This window comes from Ursus arctos, unplaced genomic scaffold (genome assembly GCF_023065955.2).
Source record: "Ursus arctos isolate Adak ecotype North America unplaced genomic scaffold, UrsArc2.0 scaffold_8, whole genome shotgun sequence".
Classification (NCBI taxonomy): Eukaryota; Metazoa; Chordata; class Mammalia; order Carnivora; family Ursidae; genus Ursus; species Ursus arctos.
In genome coordinates, this window is record NW_026623100.1 from 62215664 (window position 1) to 62237979 (window position 22316).

The 22316-nt window shown below is 41.8% G+C and overlaps 1 protein-coding gene and 1 long non-coding RNA gene across 5 annotated transcripts; one reads left to right on the forward strand and one right to left on the reverse strand.

Annotated features, from left to right (window-relative positions):
* Positions 1 to 894: 894 nt before the first annotated feature.
* Positions 895 to 16203, reverse strand: YPEL5 (yippee like 5). Of its 3 annotated transcripts, none has more exons than XM_044390961.3 (4): positions 16079 to 16198; positions 5227 to 5263; positions 4346 to 4510; positions 895 to 2812 (listed from the first exon to the last, which is right to left on the reverse strand). In XM_044390961.3, the coding sequence occupies exons 3-4, from the start codon at positions 4484 to 4486 to the stop codon at positions 2588 to 2590; spliced, it is 366 nt and encodes a 121-aa protein (XP_044246896.1). In that variant the 5' UTR covers positions 4487 to 4510; positions 5227 to 5263; positions 16079 to 16198; the 3' UTR covers positions 895 to 2587. The 3 variants fall into 3 exon arrangements, with proteins under 3 accessions (XP_044246896.1, XP_026334052.1, XP_026334044.1); XM_026478267.4 differs by lacking the exon at positions 5227 to 5263 and adding an exon at positions 14620 to 14803; XM_026478259.4 differs by lacking the exon at positions 5227 to 5263 and having other exon boundaries at positions 16079 to 16203.
* On the forward strand, positions 15215 to 19798 carry LOC113240846 (uncharacterized). Of its 2 annotated transcripts, none has more exons than XR_006411575.3 (4): positions 15215 to 16162; positions 16467 to 16569; positions 16852 to 17058; positions 17198 to 19798. It is a non-coding gene; the product is annotated as an uncharacterized LOC113240846 (long non-coding RNA). The 2 variants fall into 2 exon arrangements; XR_003311333.4 differs by having other exon boundaries at positions 16937 to 17058.
* Positions 19799 to 22316: the final 2518 nt, after the last annotated feature.

Below are 22316 nucleotides of genomic sequence, written 5' to 3' on the forward strand. Positions count from 1 at the left end.
CTTAAGCCCCCAAATATTCACTTTAGGTTCTCCTTAAATAAAAGCACTCATGTTGTTTAAAATCAAAACAATTTATGGCCACTGTCACCTAAAATGAAGAGGAAGGGTTCTGAAGTCTTCAAAGATTAAAGCTTAACCAGTACACCCCCCAGTAATCCACTTATCATGTGGTATACTCTCCCCTGTATTTGGTCAACCTCTTCATTCCAACGCAAAATCATTCCCATTAGCACTTTCCCATCTCCAGTGAACAGTGTGTTCACTTTTCTATAAACAATCCAATCTGACTGCATCATCCATGTTGCTTTTTTTTCAGTTTTGCAAACATTAAGTTTTTAAAAGGGAAGCACAGAGGACCTCATTGTTCATTGTGGTACCTTCCAGTCACCTAAGTTAACCTAGTGATAGGACATTTTTTTGTTCATATATAGTAAACTATAGTTTGTCAGTGTCTGAGGCAAAATCATCACATAGAAGGGCGCCTGGGTGGCACAGCGGTTAAGCGTCTGCCTTCGGCTCAGGGCGTGATCCCGGCGTTAATGGGATCGAGCCCCACATCAGGCTCCTCTGCTATGAGTCTGCTTCTTCCTCTCCCACTCCCCCTGCTTGTGTTCCCTCTCTCGCTGGCTGTCTCTCTCTCTGTCGAATAAATAAATAAAAAAATCTTAAAAAAAAAAAATCATCACATAGAAGTCACTACTGGTAAATTCAGTATCTCCTGGTGTAGATCAGGTTAAGTTAACTAAGCCAGAATGTCACCTTATCACTAACTGAAGAAAGCCATAGCTACTTAAAGGTATGACATATGTATTCATGTTAAAACTAAGACAAGATGATTAAAACTAAGTTAAAACTGAGACAAGGATCAGTGGGAAATAAGTAGCATTGCACCAATGCAAGACAAAATATACTTTATTGTGACAGCAAATGCACATACTGCTGCAGGTACGGCATGCTACCAGGGATCTGTGCGTACTCAAAGGCCAGTATGGAAATGAATGGGAATGAAAGCTGTTTCTTTCTTAAAGCTTGAAGATTTATTCCACGGTGAAGGAAAGATCATTTGTGTCCACTTATCTCAAATGCAATATTATACACCTACTTAATCAGAGAGACCTATGCCTCTAACCAAGGCAAAGAAGAGAAACTTAATCTTAACTGTACTCAGAAGTCACGTCTAATATCAATGACAGAAAGATTTTGCTAGTCGGGGCAAACATCCTTTCTAGACAAAGACCTAGAGATTGAGCACTCAAACATCCATTCATACATTTAAATAATTAGCCAATTTTAATGTCATTTATTCCACCAGAAACAAATACTAGAATAGCTAGAAATAGTTTGGATAAAGAAACATTTATATTTTAATACTTCATAATGTTGTAAGTTTGGGGCTAAAATAACACCCTGAGTCAAATTTGATCCCTGAAGGGACCAAGTACAGTTTTAATTTCAATAGCTGAACTTCTGAGGGAAGATCTGAGAAAATAATGCTAATGACACATCTAGTCCTTTGATGAAACTATTAGGTTCTACAGACTTGTCAAAATCAACACAAAACAGGATAGGCTGAAAACGCTCTGCAAAGCATTATTTTTAGATAGGCTCCTTCATTTTCCCCCTTCTTTTAAAACAGATGCAGATGAAATGCTTTCTGCATGAACGCACACTGACATTCTGTTCAACTCTTTTCTAAATGCAGTACTATGGATTTAAACAGTATGCTTTAATTTACACAGAGTAATCTCTTCTACACAGTCAATTTAGCTCGAGAGAGGAAAAGAAACACTATGATGAGAATTACTTATCAAATACTCCGCTCTTCTTTTAGAAGGTTGTTTTTAAAAGCAACACAGGACAAAAACATCCAACTATTACTTTATTTATATTACTATGCTTAAGTTACATGGAAAAGACAACCAAGCAGTTCTGCCCCATTTCAGGAAAAGTTTCCAATCAACACCAATTATGTGGTGACAAATAACTAGGAATGGTGACATCTTTGGGTCAAGACTGACGAGGAAGGATGGGCTCTGGTGCTACGGTTCATCTCCAACAAGAATATGGCACAGCGGCCAGCACAAGCCATACTAACACTGAACCTTTAGCGCTGGTCACAAATTCGGATCTCTTCCCTGAAGCTAGCAAATCAAGTGAAATAACTGGGTTTAAAAAACTTTTTTTTTTAAATGAAGCCCAAATAAGTTTAAAAACCATGCTCTTGACACGTTTTCCTTTCAAAATTTACATAAAACACACTTTTTCACTCTAACAGCCCAGATTTTTTTTCCTCACATAGCCCATCATGTAGCTGCAGATAGGCTATTCTGCCTGAAGATGTAAACATAGGAAAAAAAAAATAACGGCATCTGCATAATATTCTCTCTACACACTGCTGCTGGATGGAAAATTGAAAATTAAAAAAAAAGAAAGAAAGAAAGAAAAGAAAGGTTCCATCTTAGATTCTCACAACCTCTTGTTCCGCAGTTCATGAATCCGACCCTGATGCTAAGGTGACAGTGTATGTAAGTAGATTTTTGTTTTCAGTGAAGGAGACCTGGGAAAAGATGGAGTTATCTCTTTTTCTTCAAGAGTTATCAGATGGTACGTGCTCCTCGAAGCCCTCGCTCTCTCGCACTAGGGCGCGCTCCAGGATCACACGGCCCTCCTTATAGCGCTGGCTGTCTTCAGTGGCGAACTCGTAGATCCAGCCCAGTTTGCTATTGCAGTTCTTGCAGCTCACATCTCGAACCATGTGGCGGCCGGTGAGCATGACCCGGTCTTGAACTTCACTGTACTGCAGGTTAACTACCTGAGAAACATGGGAACACAAAATTGCCGAGCCCTGTGAGTTATCTGCCAAGGAAGTACACATTAATTTGGTTGGTGCAATAAGAGCGACTTCAGAAAAGCAAACAGCAGTTGTTACTTTAGTCAAACCTACAACACCCTTCCCAAGAGCTGTATTCAGAAGCTGCTGGGAAAGGCAAGTATCTGGAAATTGCACTGCACTGGCCATCTAATGCCATCTTGAATTACCATACCATGCACTAGTCCAAGCCGCACTATTTACATATCCTGTAGTTACACTTCTGTTGCAGTGAGTCCTCCCCTTGGAGCCATAAAAGTTGGTTTGGGTCCAACTGTTCTCATTCACCACTCAATGAGGAGTTCAAATAAGGCTACCAATGAAAGAGAACCTAGTATACAACAGGTATTCCACAACAACAACAAAAGAAGTTTGCCAAATTTGTTTCTGGAAATACGTTTTATATATAAACCGACTGGGACACACTAGGCCTACTACACTGTGATACACAGTTTTCAAATGGTTCAAATAATCTGTGAAGAATTTCCAATGATGCTGAACATCCAACAATCCTCTACGCTTTACTTTTCTGTAAAGGGCCAGAGAGTAAATATTTCTGGCTTTGAGGGCTATATGATCTTTGCTTTAACTACTCAGCTCTGCTACTGTAACACAAAAGCAGCCATAGGCAATACATAAATGAACGAACATGCTGTGCTTTATTAAACTTCATTTACGACAACAGGTAGCTGGCCTGCCACGGTATACCAAACTCCTGCTCCGTACCTAAGGAAGGATCGAGAGATATACACTATCAATTGTTTGAGAGAAAAGCTGATTTCTAAATGGAACAGAGGGGTGACCACGGGGGGGAAGTTTAGCTGACCTTTTAAGAGCAGTACCCTGGGCGAGTTCTGTCCCTTAGCCTAAAAGATTTGGAAATTCAACTCTGCTAGTACACATTAGACTCCAGGAGGCAGAATCACACCAACCAATCTTAAAGCAAGCCAGAAATTAGAGAAGCAGGCAGACTCGTCATTAATTTGCAAATCAAGAAACACTCTTCCTGTTGGCATGCAATAAACCACAACATAATCAGGATGATCGATGAGCATAAATTAGGGCAAGGGAAGTTGGTTAGATGATCTTTATTCACTTGCGCTGTCAAACTATGAAAGCTTAACGCAGCTATCTCCCTATAAGGATAAATCAGTGACATGGGTATAGGGTACTTCTGCCCTTTCTTCCATAGTCTGTGAAGTCACTACCAAATTCTTCCACTGAATGTTTCATAAAGCAATGGAGACTGCCCTTCTTATTGTAACACAGTCTTCAAACTTCCACAGTAAAAAAATCACATTCTAGTAATGCCTTCCTGAGGCCCCAAAGACAAGCTAGGGGGCACTCTTTTCTGCATGCAGATTATAGCTCTCATTCGGACTTTCTGGTATCTCCAAGCTCTGAGGGATATTCTGATACTGCTGTCAAATATATCCACTGAACTCACTTAGGAAATAAACTGGTTTTCCCACCAACCTTGTTAAAAAGAAATGCTCTGCCAGTGGCGCCTGTGAAGCGAGTGGAGATGAGTTCTGAGCGGTTGGTCAGGATTGTATCGCAGTTTGCACAAGAAAACAGACGGGTACCACCGATATGATCAAGGAAAATTCTGCCCATTTTTATAGTTGAAGTTCTAAAAACCTAGGAGCAAATGGAAAAGAACAAGAAAGCATTAGGATTTTAAAAAATTGTTGGTATCTACTTGGTGGGGGACATAGAGAACCATATACACATACGATCTCTGCTTTGTAGTACTCAGTATGGGAAGTGTTTGACTCTGTACTAAAGGATCCAAGGTTCATGCACTGAACAAATAAACAGGCATACCAAGCTGAGAAGTGTTTAGAAGCAGTGAGCCAAGGAAGCAAACATGTTTAGGCAAAGCCAGAACAATATCACTTCTCTTTTGGTTGGTATGACAAACACAGGAAGAAAGTGGAGTATCAGAAACTCAATAATGAGAAGCATAGGCAGAGATGTGAGAAAAAAGGCTTAGCATAGCGTAAGTGTTAAGTGTACATTCTGAGCATATGTAATTTGAGGAAAGACTTGTGGGCCATGTGTGGGTGATCGCAAAAATAGAAAAAGGGGCAATCAGAAACTGAGAAGAGGGTAGTCTCGGTTAAAAGCACAGGGTAGCTCTGGTCATCAGGCACGTCTACAACCATGTAGGGCGATGGCATTAACATCAGTAAGATGGTCTGTGGAGCACTGTACTCGGTGCTTTTATTTCAAAATTGTCACAACAACTCTGAGGTTATCACCCCCATTTCATAAATTATCCAAGGTTATTAACTGATCAAAGGTCACACAGCTTTCAACAACAGAAAATCACAACTGGAATGCAGTTCACCCACCCTAAAGCCAGAATTCTTCCATTACCCTGGTGTAAGGCTAGGAAAACAGGCATAGAAAAGGGAAAGATAAGCCATTATTACATAACTTCTATTTAAGAAACCATACTGATTCAATAAATCACAGATGTGCTGAAACACTGAAACAAGCAGCTTTGAAACTATATTCTGAAACAAGAATTATCACACTTCAGTATTTTGAAAGTTAGAGTTAGTATGTGCAACTCCTTGAATTCACAGCTATTAATCCCCTTAAACAGTATTTTTTAAAGATGTAGATATAGGCGAGAAGAATACACTACAGCTCTCATTAAAAAAGAATTTATTCCTGGTATAGTTTTCAGCTCCTGTGTTTTAAATATTTATACCACATATCTTTAAAATGGCATGCAGAGCTGACAGAGACGCCACTAGGAAAACAAGCCCTAAAATCTATGTTTGCAGTAAGAATCCACTGTCAGTTTAAATTTGGGAAAATTTCATTACAAATTAAAAAGAAAATTCCATCATTCCTTCTTACATCTGTGAACTTCCTTAGTTATTAGGCAGTCCTAATATCTTTTATCAAAAAAGTCATCATCACAAAAATTATGACTTCCATTAAACATTTTGATATGGAAGTTTAGTAAGAATGAAAAAAAGAATGAAAAACAAATGGTAAATACAATTAAAATTTCTGGCTAGTGAAAGGAAAACCACTGCACATTAACAAACATGTCAATGAATAAGCCCTGGGTGAAAACAACAAGATTTAAGAAATGATATTTAGCTTTTTGATTACATTTCTACAAAATGACAACAAAAGTTAAGAGTTACTATTGTTTCACAGCCTTTAAAATGATAGCACTTCTTTTTTCAGATGCTTAAATACACATGTTTGTTACATAAAGGTCAGAGGTTGCAAATTTTAGGCCTGCAGGCTGAACTCACTTGGTGGCACAGGGATACAACACTGAACAAAACAAATAACCCTTCCCTTATGAAATACATGTGGACATGTTTACTTTGGGCCACAGTTTTTTTATTAATAAAAAACACCTGGGCCACCATTAAACATGAGAGATTTCATTAAAGAGCCTGTTTTGTTGTTGTTGTTTTTTAAACAATGGGGTATCTGGCCCAAGGGGCATGTGTTCTCCTGTGGCAAAAATGACTAGAGGTGAGTGGTAGCTGCGACTCCCAACGTCACTGGGTCTGCTCAGTCACTGCTTTGCATCACGTAATAATTTCGCCTATAAGACATCTGGGTTTATGACTCTTCATACAACCACAGCGTACAACAGCTTGTGAGCAGGTGATCTGGGTCATGTTTCTTACTGCTGCTCAACTACAGACAGTGGTCAACAGCAAGGTTTTACAGTCTCCCCTCTTTTAAGACACAGTCTTCAGATTCTGTAGTTCTCTGAAAACCAGTATTGTGCAGTGATTTAACCTCCTTCTTGGGCTTCTGAGACTCATTATTTTAAAGCCAATTTCCCTTCAAACTTTTAAATATAATATTCATATTGTAACTTCTTTCAACCATAATGCAGTACTAACTAGATGTTTTTGAATTGGCCATGGCAGACCCAAGGCTGCTGTGGAAAACATACTGGACTTCAAAATGAACTCTCCCTGTACCCTCTGCCTACATCATTCTATCTTTGACTCAAAATTACCATGTAGCTGTGACCATTTGCTACTGGATACAGGCAAGCTCTTTATTCTAAATGGGGTAGAGAGATTTAACATGTTTTTTCTTCCTTGCTTCAAATTCGGTCTATTTTTTTTACTTTTACCCAAGTATTTTTACTGGACCCAATTATATGACTCATTACCAAGACCAAAAATATCTGTGCAAAATCACTATTCTAGTTGTGATTTCCATTTATAGAGTACTATATATGGATATAAAACTGTAAAATTAGTTCTTGTTTGCTAAAAAAGATAGGCCATAATGCCATGGAATATAGCAAAAGCAAGCAAAACGTCCCCTTCTGTCAAAGGTCTGGTCTTTAGGAAGAAGAAAAAACGTCTTCAGGGTCCTCAGGTTCTAGGTGGTAAGCCGTAGTTTTACAGGGCTAGACACTCAACCTACTGACTCACACTATCCAAATTCTCTGGAGGCTGGTATCAATCAGAATGCCATTTTATATTTAGGGAGAACGGTCATTACAAAGCTAAGACGCAGTGCCTGAATTAGGCTCCTCTGCATCTGGAGGATATACTGAACTCTGCCTTAGACCTAGCAATTACTTAGTGTCTACACCGTATTGGACACTACTTCACATACCACATTTAATCTTGACAGTTTAATTGTCGCCCTACTTTTGCAGAGGAAGAATTAAAGGCTATGTGACTTCCTGACACTGGCCAAGCTGGGGCCTAAATGAAACCTTGCTCCAGTTGGTCTTTTTCCTCTCCTCATTCTCTAGTGACCACAGGGCTGCCAGATTCATGGTCTTTCTCCCTCAGATTTATCATGTACCCTTCCTGCCTCCGTTCTAGTCCCTCCTGTATTTCCTTTCTTGGATGGTAGCCAGTTTGAAAGACACACTCTCCTAAACTGGCAACCTCTCACAGAAACTGCAAAACCAGCAAGACTTCCTAAATCACTTCTGGAGGTCTTTCCTCCTTCCCCATCAATATCTTAATTCAAATTCTCATCCCTTCTAGATAAACCTCTTGTGGCCAGGGGGTGTATATTATTAAATGCAACACACATTCACAGGTACCCCTACATTTGTGCTAAATTTGATAGCACTACAAAAATAAGATCAACGGCATGTGCTTTAGCTTTTTTTTTTTTTTTTTTTTTTAAGAGAGGGAGAAAGAGAGAGAGAGGAAAGGGACAGAGGGCGAGAGAGAATCCCAAGCAAGCTCCACGCCTAGCATGGAAACGACTTGGGGCTTGATCTCACCACCCTGAGATTACACCTGAGCCCAAACCGACAGCCATCCAGGTGCCCCACCATCTCTTTCTTTTTTAAGATTTTATTTATTTATTCGACAGAGAGACAGCTAGCGAGAGAGGGAACACAGCAGGGGAAGTGGGAGAGGAAGAAGCAGGCTCATAGCGGAGGAGCCTGATGTGGGGCTCGATCCCGTAACGCCGGGATCACGCCCTGAGCCGAAGGCAGACGCTTAACCGCTGTGCCACCCAGGCGCCCCCCCACCATCTCTTTCTAAGAGCTCATACAGACCACTCCTCTACAAACTTGGAAACTTTTTTTCTGACAGAATAGAATATAGCTAATTCTTTTAACAAAAAAGTCCCCAGATTTTTAAAGGAATAATTTACATACCATAAAATTTAGCCACTCTAAGTATACAACTGAATGATTTTTAGATTTATAAGGCTGTGCCACCACTTTGTAATACCACAATCCAGCATTAGAATATTTCTATTACCTCCCCCAAATTCCCACAAAGCCCTCTGCAGGCACAGGCAACCAGTGATCTATTTTCTATTTTTCTGTTTTTATATCCAAAGTATTTCCCAGATATGCTAAGTCCTTTGCTTAGACTTAGAAGAGTTCCAAATCTCTTCAGCCACATATTTTAAAAACACCTTAAAATTGAGCTGCTTTTACAGATGACTAATGTTCTCTGTATTGACTCTAGGGGCACCTTACTGTGTCTCTAAGTAATAAAATACATGCTTTGGTATCTGTCAATGTTGAAGTTCAAATTTATAACCAAAGCCAGGGCCAAACTCATCATAGCTAAAGCTTTTAGATGCTTTCTTCCTTTTTAACACCTCAAGCAAAAAAACAGTAATAATCTTAATTTTAGTAAGTACTATTTCCCAGATAATTTTATAAATAAGGCCTCTTTGGTACTAGCTTTTCTTACTTCCAGGTTATTAAAATCTTTAAAAGCTTGAAATAAGTACCAAACATGATAGTATACTAGGAGCCTATTATCAGTCTATCTGAAATTAATGGAAACTGAAGGGCCAAGTTGAAAATATAAGTGACATTCATAGATGATCTAAAGATCACATTTTAGTAATTGTTTCAATTTCCTTCCCCTTCAATAGTACACTTAGCTACCTAGAATTTTCCATTTCTATTTTAATAGGAGACCTTGGTGAAGCAATCACATTTTTGAACCTCTACCTTTTTACAGAATTTTAAAAAAATTTACAGGATTTACAGAATCTGTAAGAGAAAAAAAGATTTTTTGCATTGAAAACCCATGAAATACAATATCTCCAGGAATGTATTACAGTTGACCCTTGAACAATGTGGGGGCTGGTGTTTAGGGATGTCAATCACTCTCCACCTTGCACAGCAGAAAATCTGCATATAACCACTGACTTCCCCAAAACTTAACAGGCTATTGTTGACCCAAAGCCTGACAACATAAACATAGGCGTCAAATAACACCTTTTGTATGTTGAATGCACCATATACTGTATTCTTACAATAAAGTAAGCCAGAACAGAAAACGTTAAGGAAACTGAGAAAATACATCTACAGTACTGTATTTATCAAAAAAATCCATGTGTAAGCTGACTCATGCAGTTTAAACCTGTGTCCAAAGTCAACTATTTCAAAAATTAGACAATATGAACTATATAATTTCCTAGTTTGAGTCCAAGTCAATAAAACAACTTTCTAAAAATGGCTATTTTTAGTTGAGACTTAAGGGTTTTTAAAAAGCAGTTTTAGGTTTACAGCAAAAAAAGTAAGATTTTTCTCTTTAAGAAATCCACGAAGGGCAGGTTTTTGTTTGGATATGAGTTTTTGGTTCGTTTGGGTTAATACCAAGGAGTAAAATGCTGAATCATATGCTATGTTTACTTTTGTAAGAAACCACTACATCTTCCTAAGTGGCTGTACCATTTTACATTCCCACCAGTGAGGAATGAAGGATCCTGTTGCTGTCTACATCCTCTTCAGCATTTGGTGTTGTCAGCGTTCAGCATTTTGGCCATTCCAATGGGTATGTGTGCAGTGGTACCTCATTGTTGCTTTAATTTGCATTTCCCTAATGGCATATGATATGGAGCATCTTTTCATATGCTACTTGCCATTTTTAAAATCAGATTTTCTTTTTGTTGAGTTTTTAAGAGTTCTTTGTATATACTGAATAAGACCATTATCCGATGTCTTTGCAAATCTTTTTCTCCCACCGATGTCTTTGCAAATCTTTTTCTCCCAGCCTGTGGCTTATCTTCTCGCTCTCTTAACATCTTTTGCACAGTTTTTAATTTTAATGAAGTCCAGCTTATCAATTATTTTTCATGGATCATGCCTTTGGTGTTGTATTTAGAAAGTCACTGCCATACACAACGCCATCTAGATTTTCTCCTGTTATGTTTTAGGAGTTTTATAATTTTGCATTTTATATGTAGGTCTGTGACTGATTTTGAGCTAATTTTTGTGAATGAGGTGTAACGTCTGGATTTTTTTTTTTGCATGTGGAGGTCCAGTTGTTTTAGCCCTGGTTCACTGAAAGTATCTTTGCTCCACTGTATTGCCTTTGCACCTGTCAAGTATCAGCGGATGATATTTATGTGGATCTATTTCTGGGCTCTCTATTCTGTTCCGTTGATCTATTTGTCTCTTCTTGGGTCAATACCATACATCTTGATTACTGTACCTTTACATTAAGTCTTGAAGTCAGGTAATGTCAGTCTTCTATCATTCTCCTTCAATATCATATTGGCTATTCTTTTGCCTCTCTATAGAAACTTTAGAATCAGTTTGTTGATATTCACAAAGTAACTTGTTGGGATTCTGACTGGTATTGCACTGAATCCAAAGTTGGGAAGAACTGATATCTTGACAACACTGAGTATTCCTGTCCATGAACATGTAGTCTCTCCATTTATTTCATGCATTAGTTTTTTATTTTTCCTCATACAGATCTTATAGCATTTTGTTAGATTTATACCTAAGTACTTCATTTTTGGGGATGCTAAATGCTATTGTTTTTCATTTCAAATTCTACTTGTTCACAGCTTACATATATACATATATGCATACATACACACACAGACATAAAAGCATTGACTAATACGGTATCTTGTTCTTTGTCGGGCTCATTGCTATATACTTTCCTTAAAAGCAGGGGTTAACCAACTAGGGCCTGTGGGTAAAATTCAGCTCACCACCTGTTTTTGTATGGCCCACAAGAATGGTTTTTGTGCTTTTAAATGGTAGGAAAAAGACATCAAAAGATTATTTTGTGACACATGAGAACTACGTGAAATTCAAATTTCAGTGTCCATAAATAAAGCTTTATTGGGACACAGCCACACCCATTTGTTTATACTGGATGGCTCTCTCATTGCCATAGCAGAGTCTGAATAGTTGTGGCTGAAACCTCATGGCTTGTAAAATTCACAATATTCACTGTCTGGCCCCTGACAAAGTATGCTGACCCCTGTTAAAAAACACTTTCAGAAGGCAAAAAGGGCTTTTCATCTAGAAAACAGTCTTTCTCAGTAAAAAAGTAAACTTAGTTGGCACTCAGATTTAAGGATAACAGAAGTATTGGACAGGATCAATTTAATCCTGCTCCCCTTTTCTTCACAGATTTTCCTAGCTAAAATCTTTAATTTTCTATAATCAGATCAGCTCTAAAAAGATTACAAAAATAAATAATATGTACCACCTAGCTGCTGCCTCCTTCTCTCCCCATCCCCAGGATTTAAACAATGTGGGCCAGATATTTGATTGACAGCCTGGGTTCAAATCTCAGCTCTGCCCCTTAAAAGCTGTGTAAACTTTGGAAAAGGTACCCTCTGCTTCTTTATCTGTAAAATGGAAATACCAGTATCCATCTCTGAATTGTGAGAATTCAATGCAGATAATGCATTATGAGAATAGTACCTAGCACACCACAAGTGTCAAAGGTAAATGCAGTCAAACTAGATTTCCTTCATCCACAATCCCCACCCTAACTTCCCTGTCTTATTAAAGAGGAAGAAAGCAGTCGCCTGGGTGGCTCAGTCGGTTAAGTGTCTGCCTTCGGCTCAGGGCATGATCCCAGGGCCCTGGGATGGAGTCCCGCATTGGGCTCCCTGCTCTGCCGGGAGCCTGCTTTTCTCTCTCCTCCCAGATCCCACTTGCATGCTCGCTCGTGCGCTGTCTCTCTCTCAGATAAAATTCTTAAAACAAAAAAAGAGGAAGAAAGCAAAAAAGAATATGAAACAAACAATTAACTGGCTTCACCTCCTGTTAATTACTGCAAAGCTAAGCGAAGAGGTGAGAGAAATTATAAGCAGAAGGAAAGTGAGAAACCTTTTGAAGCATCTCAAATTCTTATTGTCACAGTTCCAGCCCTCCCTGTAATTAATAATCCAGTTGGGATCCAACCCTGGCAGGTAGATTTGGCCAAAGAAAGCATCACACTGCCCAGCCCTAAAAATACCAGAGAGAATGGAGGTATTGGAGGTATTGATTTGCATCTCTAAGGATCCACTGACGAGAAAAACACCCCGTTCACAGACTTTTCCTCTGTAAAGCCATTATTTCCTCGGGGCATTTCCATGGACCACAGAACAGACAATACCGGGACTCTACCTACTGCTGGACAAGTGAGAGGGTTTCTTTCAATGCCAGGAGGTGGTTGGCAAATGCAACCCACAAAGACTCTCTCCAGCAGGGAACTGAATGTGCAGAGGCCTAGTGCAGAAAGGGTTTAAGAAATCTGCCCTTCCAGGAGATTGTGTTTTGTGATGGTTCTGGTAAAATGAAAACATGCTAAAACATGTTTGTTTATCTGCTTTTCAGTCTCTCCCCTCTCCATGACAAAAGAAGGAACAAAACCTAAAGACTTTTAATAGTGTTGGGTTGATTACTATAATTAACATTTAATGCTATTTTTCTCTCATCAACTATTTTCACACTGACTTGTGACTAAATTCTACTGAAAACCTACAAGGGAGAAAATAAATTGAGTTCAATCCATAAAACCAATTTACCAATTTTTGTACAAAATATTTACCAAGCGTAGGTTTCAGTGACAAAAGAAAGCTCTTTTTCCTCTTGTTAATTCTCTTGCAATACCCGACCAGTTTCCTTTGCTGTGTCAAATGATGTTCTGGTTGTGGAATCAGGTCTTCAATGGGCAATAACCTATATTTTTGTTTTTGTCCTTCAAATAATGCCTTTGTTATTGTTGAATGTTTTTCCAGGTTTACTACATTTCTATAATACTTATTATTTAGTCATCACTAGAAAATAAGAGTAGTCATGTACCTCAGTGAGTCAGCTAAACAATCTTTGCTGGTAATCTCCCCAGAACACCCCATTGGCAAGACAAATTTGAGATCTCTCATTTGTTGTGATGCAATACCATGAGTCAAAAAAGCCTTGCTGGGTGGGAGTATCAATTAACTGTCCCTGATTCAGGTGTCAAGTAGCAAATTCATGTCATAGCTAAGGTTCAGTTCCCACATTACCCACATATTAGGACACAGGATTACCAGAGAAACAGATCTATATAGCCATTTAGGCTCTATAAACATTAAATGATATTTGGGGCACAAATGTACTTTGGACTACCTTCACATCTTATGAATATATTTAGGACTACATTAGGACTATGTTGGAAGGTAGTGTCTAATTTAATATCTTCTTTTCAGACTTAATTTTGGCTTTTTTCCCTTCCCTTTTGTTTCTAAACCTTTTTCTCTCTCCTACCACTTAAGTAGAGCAAGGCAAGTAAGCAGGGAAAAGTCCTTGATGATCCAATCATATATTATTTTTAGAAGCCATATGTCTGTTACTAACCTTTTTAGAAAAGTTGTTTTCTAAAAATCCAATTTCCTTAGTTCCTCTGTGTAGAATTAAATAATTTACTTGACATTTTATCATGTCCCTCTCCTATAGATAAGATGGTTGCTAGAGATAAACTTAAAAAAAGAAAGTCAACCAGTGGTCCTATAGTGGGCCCTGGGATGAATGAGGGTATGATAGTTAGACATCAGTCCTTTCCAAGGAGGCAGATTCTACCTGGTGTTCCAGTACATACCCAGAAAGATAATGGGATAAGTGGAAAAACACATTGTGTGCCAAATTCCACAAGCTCCACCTTCTCACTATTTGTAAATGCTCCAGGCCTGTTTTTCCTTCTTGGCCTGTCTGTCCAAAAGCCACCCAAAGACTCCCATTTTCTAGGTCTAAGCAATACCAATCCACTTGAGAATGCTTTCCACTTCACTCTTACCCATTTTTCCCCCATTGCCCCATTTTTAAACTCCTGTGACACTCATTTCATAGTTTACTAACACTTAAGTTTGTACTGTTACTCAATTTCACTTGTCTATGACTTATTACTAAGCTACAGGCTTCTAGAGAAAAGTTCTTGGTACTTCCTATCTAACACAGTACAAATAATGGAATAAAGTTTTAGGAAAAGCGTCCACCAAGACACTTCACATCTGGCAGAGATATTTACCCCGGGAACACTTCGTGTATTTTGGTTCGTCTGTGTTGGAACGCCGCTGCAACACTGTATACACGGCCACGCAAGTGAGCTAATATCCTATTACCCCAGTGACTTCACCAGCAAGTCTAGTTTTCCAAAAACACAAGGTTAGCTAGTCTGAGGTTACTTCAGGTTTTCCATCTGTCAAGAAGACCTGGAATAAAAATCCTCAGATTACCGACAGGGCTCTGTAAACAGAAAAAGTTTAAAAATAAATGAGCTGTACACCTTCCCAGAGTCTCCCTTGAAGGGGGGGATTAATACAGGTGTCAGGATGAAACAGATCTTTTCGCAGCAGTTCCGTTTTCCAGCGCCCGCTGTTCATAATACTCATTGTCCTACCTAGCTACCTCGAAGGAGGGTAGAATAAAGGGGCTGCGAGAGCACGCCCACCCTCCCAGCCGCGGGGCGAGGCCGGGCGCGACCCGCAGCCGCCCAGACCCCGCCAGCCGCCCGCGGCCCCAGCTGGCCCCAGCTGATTGCGGGCACGTGACGCCGCGGGCCAATCGGGAGGGGCCGGGCCGAGCGCGGCGCGGCCTCCTCCCGCACCACAAACACGGGCCGGAAACAGCTGAGCGGGCGGCGGCGCGGGGTCCCGGCCTGGCAGCCGCGGCCCGGGTACGCCGGACGGCCGTCCCACAGTCTCACCCCCGCCTCCGCCAGGCCAGGAGGGCCCCACGCTCGGTTCTGGGGCCAGCCTGGGAGCTGCCGGGCAGGGTGGCCGACATTCACCCGGCGGGGCAGACACAAAGCCAACGCAGCCCCCTGCCCATAGCTAGTACCACGCGTCGGGGACGGTGGTCTTTTTTAAAGAGGGGCCACGCCGCGGCGTAATCACGGCACCGCAGCTCGAAGCCAAGTTCGGACTTCACTCCGGGGCCGGGGGCGCGGCGAGACTGCCGAGGAGCAGGCCTCCGGACGACTGCGGTGGCGCGGAACCCCGGCGCGCCCCCGACACTGCGGCGGGGACGCGGCCCGTGGGGGCGGGGCAGCCGGGGCAGGGAGTGGGGGCGGAATCGCCGGCCAAACTGCCCGCGGAAGGGCCTCCCAGGCCGCGCCGGGGGGACTAGCCGGGCGGGAGGCTGCGGCGAGAGAGCGCGGGCGCCAAGCTGAGGGGTCGCGGCTGTTGCGGTCGCGCCGGTCGCCCAGGCTGCGCGGCGGGGGCGGGCCGACGGCGGCCGCCGCGCCTGGGCCTCACAAAGAGGAAACAGCCCAGCCCGTCAGCCCGTAGCCTCGGCGCCGCGGCCCGCCCAGAGGGGTCGAGGGCGGCCGCGCTGGGACCCCGGGGGGACCCTGGCGAGGAAGAGGCACTTCCTGCCCGGGTCCCCCCCGCCCCGGGCCGATCCCGGAGTGCTTCGAAGGCGTCGGCCCGGAGGGCTCCTCAGCCCCCATCGGGCTCCGACCCCAGCCCCCCGCCCACCGCACTCACCCCGAGCGGCTGTGAGATCCGCGGCCGCCAGCGGCTCTTCGCTCCTCAGCTGGGATGAAGCCCCTCGGCCACCCGAGTCTCCAGGTTTAGTCAGGCCCTGGCCTTGGCCCCGCCTCTCCCTGGTTGGGCCTCAGCGTCAATCACTCGGCATAGCTCCGCCCCTCGAGCGGTCGGCTCTCCCGGTTGGCCCAGAACCCCCTTCATTTCTAGGCCCCGCCCTCATCCCCGGCACCCTGCCCCTTCCGCTGGGCCCCGCCCCTTCCCTGGTTCACCCTCCCCCACTCCCTCTCCCCTCCAAGTCGCGGCCCTCCCCTCCCAGAAGCCGCAGACCTAGGGCAAGCTTCTGCAGCTCGCCCCGCCCCTGACTCTACTCCTCGTACTCGTACAGCCAATCAAAGAGGCTAACTCTGCCCCTTCTCCGGAGGCGGCCAATGTGGAGAGACTTCGGATCCACCTCCTTCCCAGCTGAGAGCACACAACACAGCATCCACGTGAGTCAGCTTCTTAAAGGAGAAGGCTCAGCCTTTCTAATTGCGGCAGCTGTAAGACTTCGCGCGTCATCAGCGTCACCAGGTGGTGGCTAAGGCCTAGCTTTTTGAGGCCCAGTGATGACAAATGAAAACAACAGGCTGTTTTTCTGGGCAAAGCAGGTGCCTAGATAGTTAAAACCTTACTGTGTCATTATTTTCTTTGAGATTGCTTACTTTAGTCATGCCTTACAGAGGACCACCTTTTATTTACAAACCCGAAACCCTCTGAATCTCTGCGTATAGGAAATCCTGAAGAACGTCCATGGAAAAGCATTTTTCAAGCGTGTCCGACTGAATTTACAACTCCTCTTGGCTTTTCTCTTGGTAGTGGAAGTGATTATGAAGATGAGAAAATTCTACATGGAGATTTTCTACCACTCAAAGTCTGAGATTTGTTTGTCGAAGGGGGTAGCTGTTCCTCCTAACCCTCATCAACGCCCAAGATAGAAGGTTTTGTGTCTCATCTCTCATTTGAGTTTCCCAGGTTATTATATATATATATATATATATATATATATATATATATATATATATATATATATATATTATATTATCATTATTACATTAATGATATTTGTCTGACTTTCAGGATGAAGCATAAGTATTTGATGATGCCCATTTCTCAGGCAAAAGAACGAAGACTAACATTTGAGGTTCATCTGCAAGGTGTTTAAAGCCATCTTTAGTGGAATAGATGTTTTGAAGCAAATCCTAGCATTCTGACTTCTCATCAACCTCAAAATCGCCAGTATTTTCATGCAGTTCAGGTAAAAGCCTGATCATCAAAGGCAAAGGACTAGAGAAAAGGAAGTTTTAAACAGTTTTTAGTTTTCTTTTCATTATCCTTTTGTTTTACTTAGCTTAATTATAAAAGTAAAACATGTTCATTGTAGGAGGGTCATACAACCTCATTTCGTAACAGAAACCTCTGTCCTCTGCTTACACTTTCTTGTGCATCCTATTCTTCTGGAAACAAATGTGTATGAAAGCATATTATATCTCCTATTCTTCAGCCTTCTTTCTTCAGTCGGTGTATTACGGCCACCCCTCCATAGCAAATGCAACTTTAATTTACAAATATATCTTTGTCTCCATCCACAGTTTTCCATAGTATGACTTCACCATCTTTTATTATACATTTTTTTCTGCAGACATACTTTAATCTTTTTCTATTAAATATACTGTTGTAAGGAACACCTGTGTTTGTTGTTAACCTATCTGTCAAGTATTTCTGAAAATAGTCATTTGAAAAGTGTCTAAACCCACAAGAATGAGTTTTCCTCAAAGTGAGCACTTTTAAGTACCAGGTAAAACAGTGGGGAAGATATTTACTTATTAAACAAATATATAGATAGTGCTAACTGTTCTAAGTGCTCTACAAATTAACAATTTGTAACGTTTGAGTTTCATGAAAACTCTATAAGGTAGGTACTATAATCTGTTGACCCCATTTTACGGATGAGTAAACTGAAGGACGGTAATTAACACGCCCAAGCTCTCCCAGTAGCGTTATTAAACCCAGTGTTTGTAAACTTGGAAGGGAATGATGAAAATCACATTTTAGAAAAATTAATCTAGATGATGGTGATGTGCGGAATTAAAATCCAAATGTGAGGTAAGGAGGGCAGATAGGAATGGAAGGGAAGGAATAGGTTTAATTTGAACAAAAATGGCTGCACAGGACTGATTAATTGTTTATAGGTGAACTAAGAAGAATTTTCCCAGGTAAGCCAGAGATTTTCCCCTGGGTGACTGATAGGTGATGACCTCCCATGACCAGGTATGAGGCAGTTGGGAAGGTCAGTCTGGGGCGGAAGACAATGAGTCCAACTGATGGTGGCGCACCCATTAGAAATAAAGAATATATAGTCGAAGGTAATGACAAACATGGAAGAGGAAAGAAAAAGGATAAGAGATGGAAAGAAGGTCTCGTTCGGCTTTTGGTTACAGTTGTGTTATACCTTTTAGTTTAATTAAATTTGGGATAAATTAGCACTTTATAACAGTGAGATGTTCCCATTAAGAATATGGTATGTATCCATTTACTCATGTTTTATGTCTTTATGTACAATTCCATGGTATGTCTGCCCTCCTTTAGGCTGTTCATAGATCTTCTTAGGGTTATATTTAAGTATTGTATCTTTTCTGGCGGTATCATGGGCTGAATTGTGCGCTCCGCCCCCATTCATATGTAGAAGTCCTAACCCCCAGTATCTCAGAATGTGACTGTATTTTGAGATCTGGCCTCTAAAGAGGTTAAGAGATTAAGTTAAAATGAGGTCGTTAGAGTGGGTCCTGAAACAATCTGACTGGTGTCCTTGTAAAAGGAGAAGATTAGGGATCTGAGGGCAGTCTGGCTGTGACATTGGTCACTCCATTGATCACCAGGGTTGATTTGGCTGATTTGGCTGGCTGGGGGGGGGGGGTCCCATTCCTCCCTTACTGCTGCATGTGCCTGTCCCTCCCTGAAGCTGCATGCTAGATGGAAGAAGATGACCTTCCCTGATAGAGTGAAGGACTGTTCTTTGGCCGAGGGTATACAAGTGGCTGCACTCCTCTGCTAGAACCGCCAACCAAGCTCTCAGGGTCCATTTACAGGAGAATGTAGGGTAGTCAAGCTTCCAAGACTCCAGACATATCCAAATGAGGCGCTGCACGTGGACGTTAGCCTTTCTTAAAAAAGAGAGCGGGAGAGATCACTACATAAAAAGGGACAGAAAAGCATACTTATAGAAAAGACCCATGAGGACCCAGGGAGAAGGCCACGTGCAAGCCAAGGAGCAAGACCTCAGTGGAAACCAAACCTGCTGACACCTTGAACCTGGACTTCCAGCCTCCAGAACTGTGAGAAATAAATTTCTGTCGTGTAAGCCACCTAGCGTATGGGATTTTGTTGGGATCAGCCCTAGGAAACTAACGGAGGGGATTACTGAGTGGAACTTCTGTTATATATTACAACTCTTCTTGGTTATTTATTTTGCAGGAAAAATAATGACTTTGTAGTTTATTTTCCTGAATGTTCTAGATGTCTTCAAATGATCATAATTTTGCCTGCTTTTTTCCAGTCACTTGCCTTTTATTTATGTTTAAGTATCTTTGAGTACATGTGTGAATATATGTCAAAAATTTCCTTTATTGCTAGTTTGTAAGGTTCCTTTTTTAAAAAATAAAAAGTAGGTATGCAATTTTACCAAGTACTTGGTTGGCGTCTATTAAGGTAATCATGTTTTTCTCTTATTCTCTTTCATTATGTGATATAGTAGCCCATCTCCAACATTAAATGAGCTTTGCATTTTGGGATAAAAGCTCCTTTATCACTTGATAGGTGCCAACTCTGACATTCTTCCCATAAGTAAAATCAGAAACATGAGTATATCAGCAAACCCAAAGACACCATGGTACATTATCTGGTTGTTGCTATACTCTCTGACTAAAACGATCTGATTCACCCCAAAGAGGTGATTCCGTATGGTAACTACAAACCCTGAATCAGACTTTCAGAATAGCCTTCTGTTGGTGCTTCCACGGACTTCTTTGCTCTGATTTTCCTTCTCTTGCTTTGAAGGACTCTTCCACGGGAGCTGTGCCCTTAGAGGTAAGACCAACCTTCCACGCGAGTGCTTCATACACAGCTGTAAGTCTCTCGTTGGCTCCTCACGCTTCCCAAGGCCTTGCAAATCTCTTTGTGCAGTAAGCCCTGAAACACTTGGGCTACACCTTGTGTTACTCTCTGCAAATAACCATGCCTCCTAATTTAGAGTCAGATTAAGACTGCTGGGAGATGAGCTACCTCAGAAGTTTCTCAATCTCCATATTTCCTCCTCTAGCACCGATTTTCTTGGTGCTTTTTCCAGCGCTAGAAGAAAGACAATCTCTCTTCCTTTCCAAAGCACGAACACCTATACCTGGAGAACCCTCTGGATCTTGAGACTCAGTCAGTCCTTAACAGAATCCACATCTTGTCTTAACAGCACAAACAACACATATTTCCTTAGGCTTAGGGTTGTCACTCCCCTCTTGTGTGTGTTAGTAAACCATCCTCCCCCCGGCTCCTTCGACCGCTGTACTTACCATCTCTCCCGTGTTTGCACCCTCCATACACGTGATCTGCCCTCACATCCAACACCTTAGTTTAGACCCAAGTGACCTCTTTTTTTTTTTTTTAAGATTTTATTTATTTATTTGACAGAGACAGAGACAGCCAGCGAGAGAGGGAACACAAGCAGGGGGAGTGGGAGAGGAAGAAGCAGGCTCATAGCGGAGGAGCCTGATGTGGGGCTCGATCCCATAACGCCGGGATCACGCCCTGAGCCGAAGGCAGACGCTTAACCGCTGTGCCACCCAGGCGCCCCTAGACCCAAGTGACCTCTTATGATAACTGGTCTATCTTTCCCCTGCTGAATATTGGCATCCACTTCATTTTTGCCCCTCCATCCTGCTGCCTGGAATGTGGATGCTACCTGGGCCACAAGGACCGGGACTTTGTTCCGGGGGATGGTGGAGCAGACAGCCGGAAGGAACCTGGACCCTGAACGCTGCAGAGGAGAGCCGCCATACTAGCCTGGGACTGCTTGTTGGGGTTTTGGGGGGTTTCTTTTTGGTGGTGGACTGCATGTTTTTTATTTTAACCTGAATTTATGAGAACTCTGGGTAATTTAAACAGACTAGCTCCTTTAGGGAGAAACAGATATATGTGGGTACAATCACAAATTAGTAGTTTACAGAAGAATATTAATAACTCCTCCTGAGTTGCAGCCCTGCCACTTTACCAAAAGCTGTGTCAAAAGTCACTGATCGTAACATTCAGCTAAATCATTTTGGACTGCACAGATTCTGTACAGTGTTTGAAATCATCAACGAAACTTTTCATTCTTCAAACTTTGTATTCTCTTGGCTTCGGCAGTATAGTAGTTATGTGTGGTAGACAGAATAATGACCTCCCCTCCTCACCCCATCACCCCCCCAGATGTCTATGTTCTAATCTCCTATGAATATATTATGTGACATGACAAAAGGAACTTTGCAGTGGGATTAATTTAAAGAATCTTAAATGGGGAGATAATTCTGGACCATCCAAGTGAACCAATGTAATCCCGAGGGTCTCTCTAAAAGAGAGGTAAGATGGCCAATAAGCCTATGAAGATGTTCAACATGATTAACCGGTAGAGAAATGTAAAACAAAGGGATAGCACTTTATACCCACCAGGATGGTTACTATCAAAACGAACAACAAACAATGTTGTCAAGAATGTGGAGAAATTGGAGCCCAGTGCACTGCTCGTGGAAACGTAAAATGGAGCAGCTGCTATGGGAAACAATATGGCAGTTCCCAAAGAATTAAAAATAGAATTACCATATGATACAACAATTCCACCTCTGGATATTTGCCCCAGAGAATTGAAAGCAGGGTCTCAGATATTTGTACACCCATTTTCATAGCAGCATTATTTACAATAGTGCAATATAACAATTTGTGTGAAATATATTTAGTCATTCAGCCAGCTGGTGTCCAAGAATTGCTTGGTGTTGTGGGGGGAGGAATTGGGTCTGGGACCTAAAAAAATAGCCAAAAGCTAGAAGTAACCTGAGTAGCCTTCAATGTTTGAATGGATACACAAAACATGGTAGATACACACCAGAGAATATTAGCCTTAAAAAAGAAATCCTGACACCTGCTATGACATGAACTTTCAAGACATTATGTCAAA

Coding starts and splice junctions, on each gene's coding strand:
- YPEL5 (XM_026478259.4), bottom strand. CDS start 4,486: ATGGGCAGAATTTTCCTTGATCATATCGGTGGTACCCGTCTGTTTTCT. Junction 2,813..4,345: donor GAGCATTTCTTTTTAACAAG/GTTGGTGGGAAA, acceptor CATGTTTCTCAG/GTAGTTAACCTGCAGTACAG.